The 15,169-nt window shown below is 35.5% G+C and overlaps 1 protein-coding gene across 1 annotated transcript; it reads left to right on the forward strand.

Annotated features, from left to right (window-relative positions):
• Window positions 1–4,538: 4,538 nt before the first annotated feature.
• On the forward strand, window positions 4,539–8,987 carry tmem160 (transmembrane protein 160). Its single transcript, XM_051862012.1, has 4 exons — window positions 4,539–4,792; window positions 5,139–5,163; window positions 6,878–6,970; window positions 7,109–8,987. The coding sequence occupies exons 1-4, from the start codon at window positions 4,577–4,579 to the stop codon at window positions 7,408–7,410; spliced, it is 636 nt and encodes a 211-aa protein (XP_051717972.1). The 5' UTR covers window positions 4,539–4,576; the 3' UTR covers window positions 7,411–8,987.
• The last annotated feature ends 6,182 nt before the right edge of the window (window positions 8,988–15,169 follow it).

A 15,169-nucleotide genomic window follows, 5' to 3' on the forward strand; every position in this document is an offset into this window, starting at 1 on the left:
TTAATACTTACAATACCTGTTTCATAAATTTACTTTCTAAACGCTCAAATCATGTCAAAAAACAGGCTGCACCAGCCAATGCTCATGAGCTTCTAAAGGCAGCTGCAGTGACGCAGTTGACCGCTCGCAAAAATCCACCCCCTTTAGCTACTGTTGCTATATCCGACAAGCCTGACAGACAAGACCGAAGCAGGTTACATTTGATATGAAACAAAGTCTCAAATTTCAAATTAATTTCAAATAATTTTTAAAGAAATTTAAATAATAAATACCGTTTTGAGGCTCTTTAATGTGTCGTGACAGATCGCTGTAGCGGTTTGTGAACCAATCATCTCTTCCTACTAGTTAATTTATAACATCAAATAAACATGAATGAACATCAGAAGGAATGTTGTTTCAACCGTGGAAAGACGTCACACCATTTTTCAAGTTCAAGTCCACCAACGTTAATCTACTAACTCCCCTGACTGCTTTGTCGGACATAACGGTGGATTCGGTGTTATGATTGGTTAGATCGCCTGTCAATCAAACTCCCGGCTAAGGGTCAATTACTTTGGCTCTTAGATTGGCTCTTTTATTAAGAAGGTGGGACTTATTCTGACATATAAAGGGTATGCAAGTGACGGCACCATCGGCCAGAGTGACTGCGGTTACGCCCACTGAGTGGCAAAAAGACTGATTGGCTGCATTGGTTTTCAGCGTGAATGCCGCAAAAAAACACACAAAACAAATTCAAAATGAGAAAGAGTTTTGCGATTGACTGTACAAATAGATTTGACAAGAAATCTGAGGTAATTTTTTACAGACTGCCGAAAGCTACAGAAAAGAGACGCAAATAGATCGCTGCAATTCACAGAACTAACCCTTTAACTGCAGAAGCTTATCTGTTCACCAAGTCTGAAAAGCCGCTATTTGTAGGCTTTACTAAAACATCTCCCACACAAGACCTCAGCAAACGCACACACACACACACACACACACACACACACACACACACACACACACACACACACACACAAACACTCTTTCTCATGCCCTTCTAAAGTAACTAGATGACTCATTCTTCTCCATCCACATAGGCCTGATAGTAATGTAACGTAATCTAGTAGAGTCACTGACTTTCCCGGCAATACAACGCAGGTCATCATCACTCTCTAGAGTGTTTGAAATATGACAACTCCAAATATGAACAACCCCAAATTTCATTATGTTATTAGTCATATTGGTCAAAAGTAAAACACAGAATAAACAGAACAGAGTCTGGAAGCAATAAAAAACATATTATTCAAATCCATGTACACAACAGACGCGATATTTGTGCACTTCAAATAATTCAGAGTATAAATAAAAACTGGGCCGAATTTACAAAACTTCCTAGTGTAAATATAACAGTAGCTAAAATGTCATATTTCTAAACAAACCAAACAACACATATGGGCATTTTCAGACATTTTAAGTAGTAAACTTTAAGTTAACTGCTTTCTATCCAATGGTTATAGGATAACAGTCTCTTTATTGGTTATGATTTGGTGTATTGGACAAAAAAATATTTGTTTTCAAGTTTGCTCATGCTAATAATAGCCATGGTCATGGTGAAGCAAACATATATGAAGGACATTAATATGATTAATTGTGTGTCTGATATCTGACCCTTATCTTCATGCTGTTTTTAGCAGGATAACAAAACCAGTGCCAAGGTCATGGCTCTCTTGCAGTTGGACTGAAGTTCCTCAGCAAGCGCCATGCTGAAGAGTGCCAGATGCACGTATATATATTTTCTACTCAACTGTAATTTGGAATATAGTATAAATAATCTTATTAATATTTGTATTTATTTAATCTTTTAGCACATGAAACTGCTTGATAATGTGAAAATGTAGCTCTTTTTCCAGTTTAAAATGCAAAAATGACATTAGTTATAAAATACAATAGTGGCCAAAAGTGATGTCCGGCCTAGGAAAATTGACATCTTCACCCTTTATTCAAATATTATTAAAAATGTGTTAAAGATTTTGTAAGCAGTTGCGTAGTTGTGCTTTGAGTCAATTGTTTTATTTGTGATAACACAATGAAACATGCCAAATTGTGCAGACATAATTTTTGGCCAGGCTGTCATACAAAGAAATGCAAAAGCAAGAGAGAACTAATGAAATATTAATAACTGATTATGTTGCTTTTTCCTGTGAGCTTTTTGGTAAAATAAAACTTGTAGCTGTAGTTTGCCTGTTTTTGCCAAATAATTTTGTCAGGTAAAAACCTTAACCAAGTTTAGTGTTTTGTACTTCCCTCATATTTAAAATATTTTAAAAAATATAAAATATCTTCTTAATATTTTGATGGTTTAATCAAACTTGTAGGGTTATTAAAAACAAATATCCCCTCCAGACATCACTTTTGCCCACTACTGTACGTGAAAAATAAATAAATAAATAAATAAGATTAACATAAGTAAAAATTACATTAAAACTAACAAATTAGAAAATAATAAAATTAGATTACAATAAGTAAATAAATAATACACTTAACAGTACAGTATTAGTCCAGTAGAAAAAAAAAACATAATATTGTAACTTAATAGAAACAATATATTTTTCCAAATAATATTTTAGACATATTTATAATATTATTTTTTCTCAGTATAAATGGGGTCTTTATACAAGAAACTATATAAATGTCTTTTAAATTTTAGGATGGGGGTCCTTCACACAAGGATAATCATATTTGGGAGTCCTTGGCATCTAATATCCACAAGAGGGCAGTATTAATTAACAACACCAGGTCTAGACTAGACTTTTTTACAGTCTGTGGTCTAGACCAGGGGTGTCCAAACTCGGTCCTGGAGGGCCACTGTCCTGCAAAGTTTAGCTCCAACTTGCCTCAACACACCTGACTGGAAGTTTCTCGTATGCATAGTAGACCTTAATTAGATGGTTCAGGTGTGTTTAATTGGGGTTGGAGCTGAACTCTGCAGGACAGTGGACAAACATATAGACAAACATATGCATGATGCTTTTAGCTGAATTCCACTGGAATGTGAGCTATACTCACTCTAGAGGACAGAGCACTTGCAGTGATTAATACACATAAATATTATGCAACTTAAAGGGTTAGTTCACCCAAAAATGAAAATTCTGTCATTAATTACTCACCCTCATGTCGTTCCAAACCCGTAAGACCTTCGTCCATCTTCAGAACACAAATTAAGATATTTTTGATGAAATCCGATGGCTCAGTGAGGCCTGCATAGCCAGCAAGATAATTAACACTTTCAGATGCCAAGAAAGCTACTAAAGACGTATTTAAAACAGTTCATGTGACTACAGTGGTTCAACCTTAATGTTATGAAGCGACGAGAATACTTTTTGTGCGCCAAAAAAACAAAATAACGACTTTATTCAACAAGTTGATTTCAAAACACTGCTTCATGAAGCTTTGAAGCTTTATGAATCTTTTGTTTCGAATCAGTGGTTCGGAGCGTGTATCAAACTGCCAAAGTCATGTGATTTCAGTATACGAGGCTTCGTTATGTCATAATTGTTTTGAAATTTCAATGGTTCACCACTGGGGGGCGTGACTTTGGCAGTTTGAAACACGCTCTAAACCACTGATTCAAAACAAAAGATTCGTAAAGCTTCGAAGCTTCATGAAGCAGTGTTTTGAAATCGGCCATCACTAGATATTGTTGAATAAAGTCGTTATTTTGTTTTTTTGGCGCACAAAAAGTATTCTCGTCGCTTCATAACATTAAGGGTTGAACCACTGTAGTCACATGAACTGTTTTAAATACGGCTTTAGTAGCTTTCTGGGCATCTGAAAGTGTTCATTATCTTGCTGTCAATGGAGGCCTCACTGAGCCATCGGATTTTATCAAAAATATCTTAATTTGTGTTCCAAAGATGGACGAAGGTCTTACGGGTGTGTAACGACATGAGGGTAAGTAATTAATGACATAATTTTCATTTTTTGGGTGAACTAACCCTTTAATGACACTACACCTGGCAAGTCATTCTACTACAGTTTAATACTATTACATAAAAACATGTTTTAAAGCTCATCTGAAATTCTTGTAGGAATATGTTAAGGGATAGATGTTCAGAAGAGGTTGAATAATGATAGTGGAATTAAAACAATTAACAGAAATGTTTTCTTGATTTCAGCACAGACATAAATCTTTTAACGATATTGTAAGACTGGTAGCCATACCAGGAAAGACACAAGCATTCCAATGGGACTTTTTTTTGTGATTTTCAATCAAGTTATATGAGATTTGTATTAAAATGCAAAATGCATCTCCAATTATAGAATCACTCAGCTATCCGTCTCTCAAAACCCTTCAATTCTTAAAATTATAAATTTTAATACTGTACTGCGTAACAAAGAGATGTAACTAAAAGTATCAGGGACATGAACTCATTACACACAACATCACATAAGGAAGTAATGATAGATGGCGCCACTGAAATCTACGCGCGCTCTTGCGAGCACGAGGCTGCGTCTTTACACACACTCACCGGCAGTGTCAAAGTTCAGAGGTCGGGTAAAGGTCGTGTTTTGAGTTTTTCCTCCATCGTAAACAATGGCTTCCATAAGTTGGTTAACGTGCAGGCGGTTGTCTCGGCTTGTGTGTCCGTTCTCTCAGGTCGCGCGGCGGTCGGTGCTGCAGTATGTGAGGACTCCAGCGCGCGCGCTTCACCGAGGGAGCGCGCGACGGGCGGCGGAGAAAAACCCGCTGAACAGATCAAGACCGGTGGAGCAACAGTACATCACTGAACTAGATAAAGCCGATGCGCTGGTAAGCACAAACACTCACTCCCTCTTTCCGATGCTCTCACTTTACATGCAACGTATTACTTTAGACGTTGTTTACATTTACAAACTGATATATTACACCAACTACGAAAAGTACTGGTGGTAGTATGGTACACTTAGTAGTATTCCATGATGTTACTATCTTCATGCACCATTTTATTTACATGCTAATCCAAAGAATATGGTTCTACGATGGTACTCGTACAAAATCGTGTTATTTAACATGGTGTTGTGTCCGAAAAAAACATGGTATTACCATGTTATAATGTTACATGACGTCAATAATATGCCAAAATGATCTGTTTATTAACTATTACTTTATTTTGTAGATGCTGCGGAAGTCTCATGAAACAGGTGAGATCATCTGTCCAGAACTCAAATGAGGCTTATTGACAGGCTTATTTACTCACCCTCATGTTTTTACAAACTTTGACTGTTTCTCTTCTGTGGGACTTTTTAATAGAATATTTGGCTACTATTAATATAGTTGATCTGTACTATTAGTATACTTGGGACTTCTGAACTCCAAAATAACAAAAAGATCGAATAAAGTCTATATATTATACTTAGCCTTCTGAAGTCACCTGATAGCTTTTTGTGAAGGACATACTGAAAATATGAAATCTTTTCAAAGGTAATTTGGTGTCCTATTTGTGAACAAATCATTATTTAGAGTCAGATCTTTTTAATTAATTGCTCGATCCATTACATAAAACCAGTCTGAATTACTCAGTCACCATGATGTTCAGTTCACTGATTCAGTGATCAACAGCTCAATGGAGCAAAAGATTATCAGTGAAAAACATGTTATATTTGGTCTTTTTCTCACACAAAGCTCTTGCATTACTTCAGAAGACTTGGAACAAATTGCAAAAGTCATATATTATTATACTTTTATGGTATATATATATTTTTTGCATCCTTTTTGAAGCTTGAGATTTCAATTCATTTAATGGAAAAGAGCAACAAGCACATTATTCATGTTTTCTTTTTATTTTGTGTTGAATGGAAAATGAAGGTTGGGAATGACATGATGAGGATGAGTAGATGATGCAAGAAAGTTCAATTTTTGGGTGAATTATTCGTTTACCAACCAAAATTTGTGTTATTGTAATTAAGTGCAACAGTGCCTGACTACTTTTTCAGAGACCTTGGTTCTGGAAGTGTTTTTCCTATTTATTTTTCCCATAAGGATTAAAAAAAAAGTCTTTTTTACTTTCCCTACAAGGTCATAACATACAGACTTTTATTTGAAGCACTGCAAACAGCATAATTGAATTAAAAATGATTGAGAAATCAATCATTTTATATATATATATATATATATATATATATATATATATATAAAACATATCTTAGTTTTATTGCAAAATATGCATATATATGCAAAGATTTAAGTATTTTAAGAGCATAGGGAGACCGACTCAATTACTTCATTTGCGGTGCTTCATGGGAGTGGGCGGAGCTAAAGAGCTCTTTTAGTGCATTTTGCTTGTCTCGACTCACTGATTGGTGGAATTTTCTGCACAGAATCATGGGTAGTGTAGTTTTTCACTCAAATTCTGCTGTTAAACAATGATTTTCTAAATAAGTTGAAATAATGCGGGCTGATGGCTTCAACAGCAGCAAAAACCATAGATTAACAACCTCTTACCTCACAGTAGGTCTGTCTTTAAACATTTAGAAGTTATCGTTAAAAATAAATTTCCCTATGAAGAAAATTAATGGAGATTTACTTCCAGAACTCAAATGTTGCACACTATTCTCTAATTAGTGGAGATTTCTCTGCAGAATCATGGGTAATGTAGTTTTTCTCCAGGAATTCCGCAGTTAAACACAGTTATTTAAAAATAAGTTGAATAATGCAGGCTGATGCTTTTAACAAAAGCTTATATCATGGATTAACAACAATCTTTTCTTCTGTTGGAAAAAAAGTGAATGGGAGTCTTACTTCCAGAACTTATTTCACTCTATACTAGCGTAGAATGAATGTTTTGTTGCCTAATTTGGATATTTAGGCAGATAAACAGGTAACTTAACAATTTTTATTCATTTATGTTTTTTGCAGGATTTTTGTCCTGGTTCCGGAATGGTCTCCTGGCAACAGGGATTGGCATTATTGCGTTTGTACAGAGTGACGTGGGCCGAGAGGCTGGATATGGTACTATATCTTGTTCTTCTGTTTTTCTTCTAAGTCCTTTCCCTCTCAGCTCTGTCATCTGTTTGTGTGTGAGTATCAGTCTGACTCAGACCTAAATTCTGTTCCTGTCCTGAAAGGTTTCTTCCTATTCTCCCGCAGCATTCTTCATCCTGGGCGGAGTGTGCGTGTCGTTCGGCGGAGCGTCGTACGTGGGCAGTCTTCTGACTCTGAGGAGGATCATGCTCCTCTCTCTGCCGGCTGTGCTGCTCCACACGGCTGTAGTGTCCAGCGCTGCCCTCTTCTGGCTGTGTGCCGTATCGCTCTACATCGGCCGCCTTGAGGTGGAGATCATTCACGATGAGGATGAGGAAGAGCACGGGGGAGATGAGGACGGGGAGTGCGGCGAGTGCAGAGCCCGACGTGAGAGACGGGGCGCTGAAGAAAAAGGCCAAGACAAGTGAGAGGAGACTGAAATGGCCGTTTACTCTGAGCCTGAGCCAGAGCTCTATTCATAAACTGCTTTAAGAGAACTGGTTTCAGGTCGGTGTGGAGTTGCGGCTTCTACCAATATTACTGTGCAGTACTCTAGTGCTTGATTTATTGGATTGAGTGAGTTTTTGTGTTTCTTATATACCTGAACATGAGCTGTCCCACTGCTTACAAAGGGTCTTTGACATAAATTCACATTTTTCCTTTGTAATTTTTTTTTTGTTGTTGTTGGTTGTGGAATATGAGTGCTGGAACATTAAAATGAAAGTTAATTTCTTAACTGGCACTTACTGGACAGCTAATTCAGCCTATGTTATAAATGGGCATGTTCACTGTTTTATATAGTGACATGATTTAGAAATATATATATTTTTTGGTAACACTTTACAGTAAGGTTTGAATTTTTTTTTTAACATTAGTTAATGCATTCACTGATAATAACTATAAAGCATTTAGTAATTTAAGATTCATTTATAAATATACTATTGTTCTTTGTGATGATACATTAGTTCATGTTATATATTTTATAATGTATAACAATTATACTTTCTTATAATTTACATATTTAAATTATACATGTAAAAATATATCTGTAACGTACTAATATGTTTGTATATGTAGAAATGAACATTAATCAAGGTTAATAAATGCTGTGAAAGTATTGCTTACATTAAATCATGTTAACAAATTGAACCTTACTGTAAAGTGTTACAGCTTTTATAATATTAGAGCTGGTTTTTCATCATGCAGCATTTTTCCATTGTTTTGGCCTCATTCTTTGAGATTTATTTTAAAATGATTACCTCACGTCTCTCACAATTCCCTTCAGATTTCCTGCTCTAGTCTTATTCAATAAAATCACTCCTTGCAGATTTGATAAGAACTTCTAGACTTCATCTTCCAGCTCATGGCTTTCTCTCAACAGAGATGAAAGCACAAAATCTCTTTTATTATGCATGAATCCAAAGTATAGATATTAGTAGCTTTTTTAAAAAAAAAATTTATTGAGAGCATGCAATCCTGCCAGTTACTGTCTTTCATGTGTAGAGGTTGTGGTTAGAAGAGATACATCTACGGCCGGAAGTGACACAATAAAATAACAATAAATTAAATTTGCTACTTATCAGATTGGTTTTATTAACATCTACACCTAAACCTACCCTTACAATAATGTAAATACAGTAATTAATTGTTGTTCAGCGCAATATTGATACGCGCACGCCCAGTAAGCCCTGGTAGGACAATCTGGCCGTAGCTGTATCCCTTATAGCCTCAACCGCAGATAATCTGATGAGGTGAGATGTCGTGTCAGGCGTGTGTGTGTGTGTGTGTGTGTGTGTGAACCGCACATGCTCATACAGTGATTCACTCAACTGGAGTGTGTTTATGTTTACTGTATATTTAATCGGCGCACATTGCACACTTAGAATCAGTCAACTCTAAATGTCTTTTTTTCCATGTTCATACTAAGCAAATACACAAATCTTACCTTCAAGAAGGAGTAATTCAACAATGTCCTATTACAGATTAAATTGTTGTCAATTGCTAATTTTTCCTGTCTGTTATTTTGGATAAACAATCAGTGGTGCTAAAAGAATGATTTAAGTTCAGAACAAGTTAAGTGAAAAGTACTGTAAATTGCATTTACGCAGTAATGTATTTACAATAGAAGTCTATGGTGCCGTGATATTTTAATATTATTTATATACTATTATAGTATTTTCATATGAACTTTTAGTAATTCCATTGTGCTTTTGTCATTTTTATTTTTTGTTTTTAAATATTTCTATTTAGCCTTAACTTAGTTTTATTGAAGTTTTAATGATTTTGCTATTTAAACTTATTTCAGTTAGTTGCCAAAACAACCTTTATAATTTTTGATTAGTTTTAGGGGCCGTTTACGACACCATTTTCGACTAAAAACGGAAAACTTTTTATGTGTTTTGGTCGTTCATTTACACGACAGTGGCGTTTTGGGGGCCTGAAAAAAAAAAAAAAAAAACTTTTAAAAATGTGTTTCAAAGTGCAAGTTTTTGAAAAATGATACGAAAACGTCATGCGCATGCGTATTGCAAGGTTTTTCTTTACAAAGTGACATAGCCAACTACTGGCCTGTCATCCATAATACAGCGTTTTTAATCATTTTTGCCGATCCATTTAAACGGATCGTTTTGACAACTTTGTCGTCTGTACGCGAAAAATGCAAAGGAAAGTTTTTAGAACATAAGTTACCTTAAGTTCTCATTTTTTTCTAGTTCTAAGTTTTTTTTTTTTTCCTTTTTTTTTTTTTTGTGACACTTGTTTACAGTTTTACAAGTTTTTGTTAACATTAGGGGTTAACATTTACACGACACCATTTTCAACTAAAAACTGAAAACTTTTTATTCATGTTGGCCGTTTATTTACACGACAACATCGTTTTTGGTCCTGAAAATGCAAACTTTTGAAAATGAGTGTCAGGGGCTGTTTACACGTTACCATTTTCAACTAAAAACGGAAAACTTTTTATGCGTTTTGGCCGTTCATTTACACGTATTCAAAAAACTCAAAGGTAAAACATTTCCGTTTTTAGTACATTGTTGTTGTGTAAACATGCCCTCACAGGACAACAGCGTTTTAGGTATCTATAGGCTATAGAGTGTATACACGTGACGTCACCTTCGACCGTTACGACTGGTTACGCCCACTGAGTGGCAAAAGACTGAGAGGCAGCATTGGTTTTCAGCGTGAATGCCGCGGAAAACACACAAAACACATCCAAAACGGGAAAGAGCTTTGCGACTGACTGTACAAATAGCTTTGACACAAAATCTGAGGTATATTTTTACAGACTGCTGAAAGCTACAGAAAAAAGAAGCAAACAGGTCGCTGCAATTCACAGAAACAGCTGGACTCCAGGCAAAGAAACATGTTTTGCAGTTATCATTTTGTGTCAAATTGTTGGATTTTGGGGTAAAATCATACCCTATATATTGTATTGTTATATATTGTGTTGACAACTCATCAATTAAATATTTACTATCTATTCTGCATAATTGTGTGTTTTTAAATAAACACTGACAAAAACAAGTTTTAGGGCTAGACGATATGACGATTTATATAACATTGATATAAGTAATCACTCGGATTTAGACCTACCTATATTGTATTTATATAAAGCGTTCACAGGCCTATTTGCTTTATGTATTTCCCCAGCGTCGAAATCAGGCACATATAAATGTCAGGAAACACGATTCCTGGCTGCATGTCAGTATCCATGGATTAGGTTTCTTTGACATGTCATAAGGAACTCTTTCTAGCCCAACCTTTAGTGTAATCGTTTGTTTTACTCGCGTTTTCGCAGTTTGCCCCTATTAAATCCAGTCATGCAGCAGGTTCTTTTGCCACTCAGTCCAGCTGAGGGAGCGCGTTCTGGCGGGAAAGTGACGTCTATGCATACCCTCTATAGGCGCGTAGTGTTTCTTTACAAAGTGACATTGCCAACTACTGGCCTGACAGAATAATGCAGCGTTTTTAGTCGTTTTTCGATTCATGTTAAGGGGATCGATAGCACCTTAGTGTAACCAACATTTCTATACCAAAAAAGACTTTTAATAGTTTTAGTTAACAATAACAGCATTAGTGGGCAAGGCACTTCACAAATATATAAACACTAAAATACACATTTTTGAAATACAATTGCATAAAACTTAAACATTAATTTTCTAAACATGACACTAAAGTGAAAGAATCTGTTATTGAATTCTAACTCCTGTCATGACCAAAAATTTCCACATGGTTTTGACAGGAGATGAAATATTCCATATAAAAATTGCACAGCACTGATAATGTTTAATGTTTAAGTTTTGTGGCTATTCTTTTGAAACCGTATGCATTTTAACTTTTATTCTAGTGCAGCGCTTGCCCCATAGACTTCCATCACATCAGTAACTTCTGTCTTTCTGTGCTGAATTTTTGTACGACTATTAGGGGTTAATTAATTACAACTGTGAAATTGTAATGACAAAAACTTGTTAAATAGTAAAAAATTAAAAACAAAACATGAGTGCGGGTTGTGTCAGATATCAAGGGCAGGTGGCGTCTCTGGAGGGAGGGATTCACAGTAAACAGACAGACGTGTTGAGCTGGGCGCGTGTGAGGTTTGTTAATGTAGAAGCTGTATATACCCACATCTTGTTTCTGTTGAGACATCAAACAGTAGTCAAATTGGATGGTGCACATTTACTCCTTTTTTGTGGGATTGTTCAAATATTTACTGCTCGAAAATGACATGAAGAAAAGGCCTTTGGACTAAACAACAAATACATTTTGATGACTACACCTCAGTGTAAACTACTGAGCAATAGATAGTTCTCTTTACTCAAACTGCATTTTAAATGATACTCTGCTGTTCAAAAATCAGTACTATCTTTAATTTCTGAAAGAAGTTTCTTAGGCTCACCAATGCTGCATTTATTTGATCTAAAAAAAACCTCTTAAATCAGTAATTTTGTGAAATATTTCTGCAGTTTAAAATAAGATATTACATTTTTAAATATAATTTATTCCTGTGATGCAAAGCTGAATTTTCAGCATCATTACTCCAGTCTTCAGTGTCACATGATCCTTCAGAAATCATTCTAATATGATGATTATCTGCTAAAGAAACATTTGTTATTAGTGTTAAAAACACTAATATTAATTTAGTGGAAACCGTGATACCTTTTTTTTTTTTTAGGATTCTTTGATGAATAAAGCTTTTATATGAAATAGAAATATTTTGTAACATTATAAATGTCTAGACTGTCACGTTTGATCAATTTCATGATTACAAGTATTAATTTCTCAAACTTTTGAACAATGTATATTCAACATGTATGAAACAGATCTAGTTTGTCTGGATCTTCATCTCAAATACAAATAGAATTTTTAGAATTTTGATATCTTCATCTTAAACTGAGGTTTGTCCCTCACCTTCTTAACAGGTTGTGAACTGGCTGAGATGAGAAAGACCCTCAAGAGAATCAGTCTGAGAGCTGCTCGATCCATCATGACCTGCTCAGAAAACAGACCTGAAACACACACTCCTTTAAACTCCTGTCATCATCTGATTGGCTATTATTGGCTATTACACAGAAATATGCTCTATCCCATGCAGTTTATAATTTGTCCACTTTGAACTCTACAGCTAAGTGACAGTGAAATCAGAAATGTCTCCCTGCATCACAGCCTGGAACGGGACAAGCAAACATCTGATAACTGGAGTCGAAGGAAGTGTGAAGTCTGTGACATCCTCCCTACAGATATATTCATAGATTAAAACAGATATATAATAAAAGAAAAAAATCTTTTGATCACTTACCAGCTCGCCTTCACTTCCTGGTCCATTATCTTTAGAGTTGGTGTTTGAGATTCTTGAATCTCCTCATATGAAGCCTCAGCTTTTCCTTCAACATTACTCAGTTATTGAGATTTTATCCCGTGAGGGTTTAATAAAGCAAGTTACAAATCAGAATTTACCATTTAATTGCTCACCCAGCTAACAGAAATATGTTCTAAGATAGTTTTGCTAATGTTCCTATGAAAATGTTAATTCTGCATGTTTTCTAAAAAATTCAAAATGTCCATTTTTTTTTTTTTTTTTTTTACAATAATCTTGCACAAGTGAGCAGAAAAATCTAGACATGTGCCTTACTATTATCTGAGACTGATATTAAAATCATCTTTGCAGGTTCTGTGATTTAACTCAATTAATTCATTTTATAAATTTTATTTTTTCATTGTATACCATGAACCATGTCATTATATCACTATTTGGACAGGACTACTTTTCAAATGTCATTTGAGTTACAATTATTATTACCAACACCTGTGATTTCATGTTCTGATTCATACGAGACTTAAATCTTTGTTTTGTTTTTACAGAGGAGAGTGTGTGTTTTCTAGACATGGGTGTTATAGAAAGTCATGTGCTGTGTTTGCAAACATCATGTACAACGCATGTCTTTAAATTAATTGTTTATTGATATAATTCAAATTTATTAAAACCACCATTTAAGTAAATTTCACTTGATTTTATAAAAGTGGCTGTTTAAAATAAATTTGCATAAGTGAGCAGAAAAATCTAGACACATACCTTACGATTACCTGAGATTGATATTAAAATAGTCTTCACAGGTTCTGTGATTTGGCTCTATTTATTAATTTTATTTTATTTTTTCAGTCGTATACCACACATATTGAAATTAAATGAAAGCATGCTTTTGGTGCATAAGATTGGTGCACAAACGATAGTTCAGGAAGGTCAAAAAACACATGAAGAGAAGTTTCTCAGAGCATTGTGGAGTTATAATGTTTATCAAATAACATTATATAATTTGCTCTGGAATTTTTATAGAGGTTGTCTGAGAAAAACACAGACATGGCAGATTACAATGATATTCTGCACTTATTTGGAATTGATCTGTGACATTCTATGACATGAAATTCATCTAAATTTAAACAATCTTATGGATGTGGCTGTTGTAGTTTGTGATCATATGGGCACCAGCTGCTGCAGTAAATGTGGTGTATTCAGATAACTTTGACATAGTCCTTTTATGTTTACCCATTTTAAATGCCTATTGCCGGCCATGCACAGTTGCCCTGAAGCCACCGGGGTGGCGGTGCCACCGGGCTTTGGCCCGCCATCGCTGCTTGCAGCTATATTTAGGGCCCAAGCACCGATGGTATGAGGACCCTATTGTAATTGCTCGGCCAATTCTTCTTCTTCTCTGAAATAAATCACATTTTTGAGGGCCTAAACATGCTCGAAAACTCATGAAACTTTGCACACGCGTCAGAAATGGTGAAAATTTACATCTGATATGGGTTTCAGAATTAGTTGAACGTGCTACGTTTCACGTTCAAGTATGAAATTCGGTAGACAGATGTAACAGCCCAATACCTACAAAAAAGCCCCTGGGTGCAAAACCTGAAAACCCAACAGGAATTGAGATATTGAGAAAATTTTGTCAGTTTTTGTCATTTCCAGACGTTTAACAAACTCCTCCTAGAGCTTTAATCAGATCAACATCATATTTGGTCAGTCTAATCTAAAGGCCTTTGCAATGTTAGATTGTGAAGATCTTAACTTTTTCGCTGAAGGGCGTGTCTGTGGCGGCCTGACAAAGTTTGATGTTTCGCCATTAAACACGAAGTTGTTGTAACTCGGACATACAATGTCCAATCTGCACCAAACTTCACATGTTTTATTAGGGTCCTGGCCTGAACACATCTACATGGCAAAATTCAGTTACAATCATAGCGCCACCTGTGGGTAACAGGAAATTACTTGTTTCACACTGTGATTATCTGGTTTAATCTCTATGAGGAGTTAAACACCCTATGTTGTCAGTCTAATCTTAAGGCCTTAGTGATGTCAAGGTCGTGTCGGTGGCGGCCTGACAAAATCTGATGTTTCGCCATGAAAGAGAAATCACATTTTTGAGGGCCTAAACATGCTTGAAAACTCATGAAACTTTTGCACACGCGTCAGATATGGGTTTCAGAATTAGGTGTGGCAAAATGGCTCGATAACGCCACCTACAAAATTTCAACGAAGTCCCCCTGATGTTACATTTGACATATAAGTATGAAATTCAGTACACACATCTAACAGTCCCATACCTACAAAAAAGTCTCTTGGAGCAAAATCTGAAAAATAACAGGAAGTCAGATATTTTGAATTAACTTGTGCAATTTTTGCCATTT

The sequence above is a fragment of the Ctenopharyngodon idella genome, chromosome 15 (genome assembly GCF_019924925.1).
Source record: "Ctenopharyngodon idella isolate HZGC_01 chromosome 15, HZGC01, whole genome shotgun sequence".
In the NCBI taxonomy this organism is placed as follows: domain Eukaryota; kingdom Metazoa; phylum Chordata; class Actinopteri; order Cypriniformes; family Xenocyprididae; genus Ctenopharyngodon; species Ctenopharyngodon idella.

Excerpts from the sequence above, each read along its gene's own strand:
- tmem160 (XM_051862012.1), top strand. The coding sequence starts at position 4,577 with ATGGCTTCCATAAGTTGGTTAACGTGCAGGCGGTTGTCTCGGCTTGTG. Across the intron at positions 4,793-5,138 it reads TAGATAAAGCCGATGCGCTG|ATGCTGCGGAAGTCTCATGA; the intron begins GTAAGCACAAAC and ends TTTATTTTGTAG. Across the intron at positions 5,164-6,877 it reads GCGGAAGTCTCATGAAACAG|GATTTTTGTCCTGGTTCCGG; the intron begins GTGAGATCATCT and ends TGTTTTTTGCAG.